Genomic DNA, 6,676 nt, shown 5'->3' with positions numbered 1-6,676 from the left:
CTCTCTCTCTCTCAAACAATAATAATTGCACGATTATCACTAATTAGATCTCACATTCAAATTTCATATCTTACTCTCTCCTCCTCCTCCTCCTCTCACACACACACACACATCTTTTTCTATCCGCTCCCAAAGTCGATGCCCACCTGTGATTTTCTTCGAGACCGAACACCTTGTGTGTGTGTGTGCTATTTTGAAATTTTTAACGAACCTTCAGTGTTACATGAACATGTTGATACTTTGTTCATGATTACAGTGTTGATTTGCATGTGCGGTGATTATTTGATCCGTGTCTTTGGGCACGAGCATGCACTAAAAGAACTCTGTTTGAACCTAATTTTAAAAAAAAAAATTCCCGTATAAATTAGTTTCGTTGGTGGAGGTAATCAATAGTTTCATAATTCATTTTAGTTGTGTTCAAAATGGGTTGTGCCGTACCTTTAAGCACAGGCAAACCCTAGTTCTCCTATTAAATACAAAGAAGTTGAGATAAATGGGTGATAAATTTCAAAATCTTCTTGTAATGTATATCATGTCCATTCTGCATTAAATTTATTTTGGAGATGAGTTAGAGATGCTCTTAATATTAGAAGTGACGTTTTGTGATTTCGAAGAATATAATGCGTATTGTGTAGTTTTGAACTAATTGAGGTGTTGTCAGTGAAATTTACCGTCGAGTATTCGGGAAGCTTTCAGTTTCAAATCTCCAGACGTCCACAAATCCGACGGTCGTGAAACGTTCCCAACTCCCAACGCCAGTCCACCGCCAGTACCGGAACAAGAGCACTCACCATTGCTTCGGACAGAGAGAGAGAGAGAGAGAGAGAGAGCGCGATGTGCGGGAGAGCTCGATGTACTCTGAGGGCAGACGATATACCCAGGGCTTGCCGCCTCAACGGTCGCCCCGTCCGTTCTATCAACACCGACCGGTAATCCCCTTCAACTCTATCGTCAATACAACAAACATTTACATATCAACGTATAAACATACCTATATATACACATGAATGACTCACTCACGGAGCCATAGCCAGGACTATGCATCACTAGGGCTCTATAAAAACAAAAACAAAAACAAAAACTCCGGTGATAGCCAGTCTTTGACAACATCCCACTGACCGACGAGTTTGTTGGCAATGCGCTAGTGCCTTGGGTGAGTTATTACATCATGATAAACAAAGGAGAGTTTCCAAGTTTAGGAGTACTATTTTATTCACCCACATAATTAATGGGTGAACATTACTCACTATTCATGCTGGGGAAAATTATTCACTTTTTGTAATGTTTCATGAGGATTTTTACTTCGATGATCAGAACTACTCATTTTGTGAGGCTTGTTTTTGTAACAAATCAAGCAAGTCCATTCTTGTTTTGATGAGTATTTGATTGAATAACATGGTCTTGCAACAAAAAATTAGATAGTGTGACTAAGCACTTAGGGGTGTCTAATTGAGATATATTTTACAGAAATGATTAAAAGTTTAAAACATAAAAAGATGGCTTTGAATATTGAAGTGGGACCTAATTTCAGTTATTGAACATAGTATCTTTGATATGCGCTTAGTTGTGTGAGCTAGTTGGCTCAACTCTATAAAAAACAATAATTGTTTATTTAAGTAAAACTAAAACGGGAAAAAATTGCAGTGGGGGCCTGTGCCCCCGGTGGGCCTTGGGTGGCTTTGCCACTGTCACTGATTTCTTCCATATTTGGACTGAACTTTGTTGATTGGAACTTCAAGCATAATTTCAGGTACCGGCCATCGTATAATGTTTCTCCGGGAAGGGATATACCTGTGGTTCGGAGAGAAGATGGTTCTGATGGTGACGGGGTGGTTCTTCAGTGCATGAAGTGGGGACTCATCCCTAGTTTCACAAAGAAAGATGAGAAACCTGATCACTACAAGATGGTATAATCATCTACTTAAGCTTAGTCTTGTTTTGAAGCCATCTTTAATTTCTAGGGAACTTCAACTGGAAAATTTCTTCATGCCTACTGTGGTTTTTGCTTATTGTTTGTTTTCCACATGTCTAAGTAGGATTTTTAATTAATCTAAACTAGATTTTGTGGAAGCATATCGACTACGTTATATTCTGTACCTTGCTAGAAGTGATGTTTCTACTTATGCTATATGTTGACTTCTTTGTTTTACCCTACTTGTGGTGATTACTCCCATATGGTCTTGTGACATTCATTGTCAAGTAGTTGTACTTGAGTCCTTGTGAGCCTAGGTGCCGTTAGACAATGGAATCACATTGGTCTTAACATTTAGTAAACTACATCGTTACCCCATTCTCATTTATGTCTTGTTGCCATAAGCTTGAGGATGTACTGGCTCAAAGTGGCATGCTTGTCCACATTGAAGTTTGGACATCTAGATGGGTTATTATCTAAAGATTAACGCTCCTACACGGTATATCAAGCTCTCCAATACCCACTCATATTTGCAACCTCGTCTTGAACATAGTGATGCAAACATACAGCTTTAACTGCATGATCTAGGCATAGAGAGAAGTAGAATGCAAACACCAAACAAATGCAAACTTGAGAGACCCAAACCCAACACATCCCACGCACAAAAGCTCTAATAATACCATGTTAGACCACCTATTGTTCCAAAAGATCAAACTGTTCAGGGAATATATACCAAGGTATCTGACACTTGTTGCTAGAAAATGATGGCATGGTTTACCGTACGATGAGTGTGATGTCATGCAGATTTTACAGTTAGTATTTTCACTATGATTGTCCTATATTGTGTATGACAGTTTAATGCTCGCGCTGAGTCAATACGTGAAAAAGCTTCTTTTCGCCGTCTTGTCCCCAACCATAGATGTGTGGTGGCCGTGGAGGGGTATGTGTTGTCTTCATCTCTGTTCAAAGGTTCCTTCATGATTTTTTTATGCTCGCTTATTTGCACTAAGCATGTTCATCAAGGATAAGGAAATAATTCATTCCTCCCCTAGTGTCTTTCTGAGTTGACAAAATTCAATCATCATCTGTTCTGCATCAATTAGAAGAGAAGACCTAAATATACTGTTCAACTGCTAGTTATTTTCTACAGCAGTCTCTATGGGCTTCCGTTGCATTTCTGTCGCAGTTCTGTTACTGGTGCTTGTTCAGTCTGATTTTTTATGCTCTCTTATTTACTAGTGCATCAAATTTTTTTTACAGATAATCCCATTAGATTTTCTGTAAAAAAAACTTGATGAATTTTCCTCCCGAATTTTTTTTCGATGCCCGGGGCTCGGGCACATTCATACATCAACAGCCCTCTATTCTTCTTTTGATCAACATTTGCCCTGTATCGACATTTCATGATTATTCTGCTTCCATTGGCATTTGGCCAGTTACATTCTGTTTGTCTCATTGTTTATGTATCCAGCTTGACTATATGTACACCCAAAGTACGTAGAGTTATTAATTGCTACAAAGGTGAACTTGTGGTTTAGACGACTCTTCTACATCTGTATTTTGTATCCTGTTCAGTCATTAATTGCTTGCTTCTAGTATTCATGCTGCAATGGGAATGTCATACTATTCAGATTCTACGAGTGGAAAAAAGATGGTTCCAAAAAGCAGCCTTACTATATTCACCTTAAGGATGGCCAGCCCCTTGTGTTTGCTGCTCTTTATGATACTTGGAAGAACTCTGAAGGTGAATTACCATTGTTTTATTCAAGTTTTGAGCTAACATCTCTGTTGCTACGGATTATTGTATATGCTGCTGTATAGGCATATTGATTGTGCCCCATAATGCTTGTGGTTATACGAGGGTTTAGTCTGATAAGTGATAACTGTTTTCGTGGTGGTATTTCTAGATTAGCTACTTTCTGCAGCTGTCCATTCCCATTATTTTGGCATCATATTGGACAACTGGTTATGTAACATGCTTCAATTCGTATTGGTATTTAAACCGATGATACTTGTTTTGTGCACCTTGGACTAAGTATTCACTTACTCTTATTTGCAGGAGAGATTCATTATACATTCACTATCTTGACAACTTCGTCATCATCAACTTTAGGGTGGCTGCATGGTTAGTCATTTTCCACTGCTATCCTAGAGTGGTTGCAGTTGCGTCAATCCAAAAATTGGAAAGAATTACAGACTACTAGGGTGTTTAGCAACTTGATTTTTGCATTTTCGGATTCTCATTTTCCCATTTTGGGTGTTTGGCATCCCATTTTGAGAATGGATTGTGGGAGAATGGATTTTGGGTTTTTGGGTTTAGAAGCAAAAAACCAAAATCAGGCATGGAGGAGTTTTTTGGATTATTGGCTTTTCCCATTTTGTGGTCAATTACCAAAATACCCACATTCCTCCCTTCATTTTACCTGTTTTGCCCCTCCCTCCTCTTATTCCTTACCTGTTCAAAATAATGGCCAGAGGCAAAAAAAAAATTATCAAAATAAAAATTTAATAAACAAACGTATTCTAACTATTGAATAATAAATTAAAAAAAAAAAAAAACACAAGTGGCAGTGGCATGTTTACACCTGTTGGACAAAGGACAATATGGTAAAAATGCAACCCATAATTCATTTTCAACAATCATCTACCAAATACTACTACAATTTCAAAATACATTCTACACAAATCTTCTAAACACTCTACCATATTCAAAATACATTCTGGCTATAATTCAAAAAGCCAAAAAGCCAAAAAACTGAAAATGAAAAGCCAAAAAGTAGGCTCCCAAACACTCCCGTAGGGATTAAGTAATTTCTGAACGCATGTTCAAACAATTCTTAGATATATTACTAAATGGTTCATCATGTTGGCCTGATGGTTCAAGATGTTGCTTGGATTTGATGGTTGCATTATCCATTGTGAATCTGCAGTTTAGTTTCATGATACTGAGACATGTCATTACTTACCTGGTAGCACATTTGAACATTTCTTACTGATGTCCTGAATTTTTCGTTACAGACAGGATGCCTGTTATTTTAGGTCACAAGGAATCAATGGATACATGGCTATTTGGTTCACCATCTTCCAAATTTGAGACAGTACTCAAGCCATATGAAGGGCCAGATTTGGTAAGCGCTGATATGAAATAAGAAAAACAGGAATTACTCGTCGATCTGCCTATTAAACCAGCTTGCTTACAAACTCTGAACATAGTTTTTCTTCTTTACTAAAACTTTAATTTCCAGGTATGGTACCCTGTGACATCTGCAATGGGTAAGCCTTCTTTCGATGGACCAGAATGCGTTATGGAGGTTCGAATACTTGGCTTCGCTTTCCAATCTTGACATAATTTATGCTTTCATGAGATGATGAAGACCCCCGGGTCAGGTTAAACAATAAATGATTAGGTCTTTAGCAAAATTATCTTGATTGCACAAAATTGAATACGTGACTGCAAACCTAAAGTCCCTAACTGACCTTTAGTTTCCTATCAGTCTCCGATGTATGAGTAGGGCTTTGAAGAGTGGCGACAATACCATGTTGGATGCGGTATAGTGGATTGACTTTGAAATGTGCAAACAATAGAAGGGTTTATTGCTTGGTCTAAGTTTTCAGCTTAGCTGTTGGATTTTAACGACATTCAGTTTCTTTTAGCATGTGCTGCCAATAAATTCTGATCACGTTGAAGAACTATAAATTGCTGGAGGTATTGCACCGTTTTATCCTTCAAGCATACTAATTTGTCATTTCTGTAATACGTTCTGCAGATAAAATTGAAGACAGAAGAGACAAAGCCAATCTCACAGTTTTTTTCAAAGAAGGGAGTCGATAGTGAACAAGGGTCAAACCTTGGGAGCATGCATGGAGATCTCATTAAAAACAATCAGCCTAAAAGCTTGAAAGAGGAACCTCAGACCCAAGACAGGCTGGATCATCCTTTTGTTACCGATGAAGGCAATGATGAATCAAAGCCTAATATTTCGACACTTACAAACGAAGGAGCTGGAAATCTCCCCATCAAGCGAGACTACAAGGAACTTTCAGCTAACACAAAGCCAGTTAGTGGCAAAGCCGAAAAGCCTCAAACAAGTCCAGCAAGGAAGAAGAAAAATGTTGGTCCTGCAGATGATGAACAACCTACACTGTTGTCCTTTTTTGGAAAAAGATAGTAGCACTTCTTATTTTGTATGTTCCACCTGCGTGTGCTAATCAAATGCCTGTATATAGAGATTTGAAGAACGTGTGTACCCTGTTGTTTGTTGTTATTAAGCCTGTGTACTGCTCCATATTTTTGTACGAAGCCTAGAGAAAATTTCAGTGACTATTATCACAAGGTAACCGTGGAAAGAGGGGTTATTTTGGCATAATTTATGGAAATCTCTTGTTCTTTTTTCTTGGATATTTGAAGCCAGTCTCTTTAAGTTTCTTTGAAATCTTTCTCGTTGTCGTCAGACGACCAAGTGCAATGACAAATGCACAAAAGTTTAAGTCTGTATCTGGATCACGTATAAGCAGCCGCACTGCCTAAGCAGAAGTGAAGGATCAACTGATTTAATAGTTGCCCTGTTCCGTCTCCACCTCGAACTCAAATTGATAGAATCAACGAAGTAGAAAAATGGCATGACAGAGGCAAAAGTACACCCGATCCATACTTCATCAGCTATGCCAACTCAACATGTTATTGGCAAATCAAAGTCGCAAAACTCCTATCACCACCCGTTTCCTTGCTCCTATTAATCTTGTAGTAACAATTTCAACATTAAT

General features: G+C 38.2%; 1 protein-coding gene across 1 annotated transcript; it reads left to right on the top strand.

Annotated features, from left to right (window-relative positions):
• The first annotated feature begins 714 nt into the window (after nucleotides 1-714).
• LOC131312726 (uncharacterized) lies at nucleotides 715-6,309 on the top strand. The gene is made up of 8 exons (XM_058340668.1): nucleotides 715-929; nucleotides 1,751-1,907; nucleotides 2,767-2,852; nucleotides 3,544-3,656; nucleotides 3,972-4,037; nucleotides 4,931-5,040; nucleotides 5,158-5,223; nucleotides 5,680-6,309. Exons 1-8 carry the CDS (start codon nucleotides 835-837, stop codon nucleotides 6,079-6,081), a joined length of 1,095 nt encoding a protein of 364 aa, XP_058196651.1. The 5' UTR covers nucleotides 715-834; the 3' UTR covers nucleotides 6,082-6,309.
• Nucleotides 6,310-6,676: the final 367 nt, after the last annotated feature.

The sequence above is a fragment of the Rhododendron vialii genome, chromosome 13a, assembly GCF_030253575.1.
Source record: "Rhododendron vialii isolate Sample 1 chromosome 13a, ASM3025357v1".
Classification (NCBI taxonomy): domain Eukaryota; kingdom Viridiplantae; phylum Streptophyta; class Magnoliopsida; order Ericales; family Ericaceae; genus Rhododendron; species Rhododendron vialii.
The sequence above is the reverse complement of the archived record's forward strand: the minus strand, read 5'-3'. Positions and strand labels throughout refer to the sequence as shown.

Bases quoted from the DNA above. Each gene is read 5' to 3' on its own strand.
- LOC131312726 (XM_058340668.1), top strand. From the start codon at position 835: ATGTGCGGGAGAGCTCGATGTACTCTGAGGGCAGACGATATACCCAGG. The intron at 1,908-2,766 runs GTATAATCATCT...TGTGTATGACAG, and splicing joins AACCTGATCACTACAAGATG to TTTAATGCTCGCGCTGAGTC. The intron at 5,041-5,157 runs GTAAGCGCTGAT...TTTAATTTCCAG, and splicing joins CATATGAAGGGCCAGATTTG to GTATGGTACCCTGTGACATC.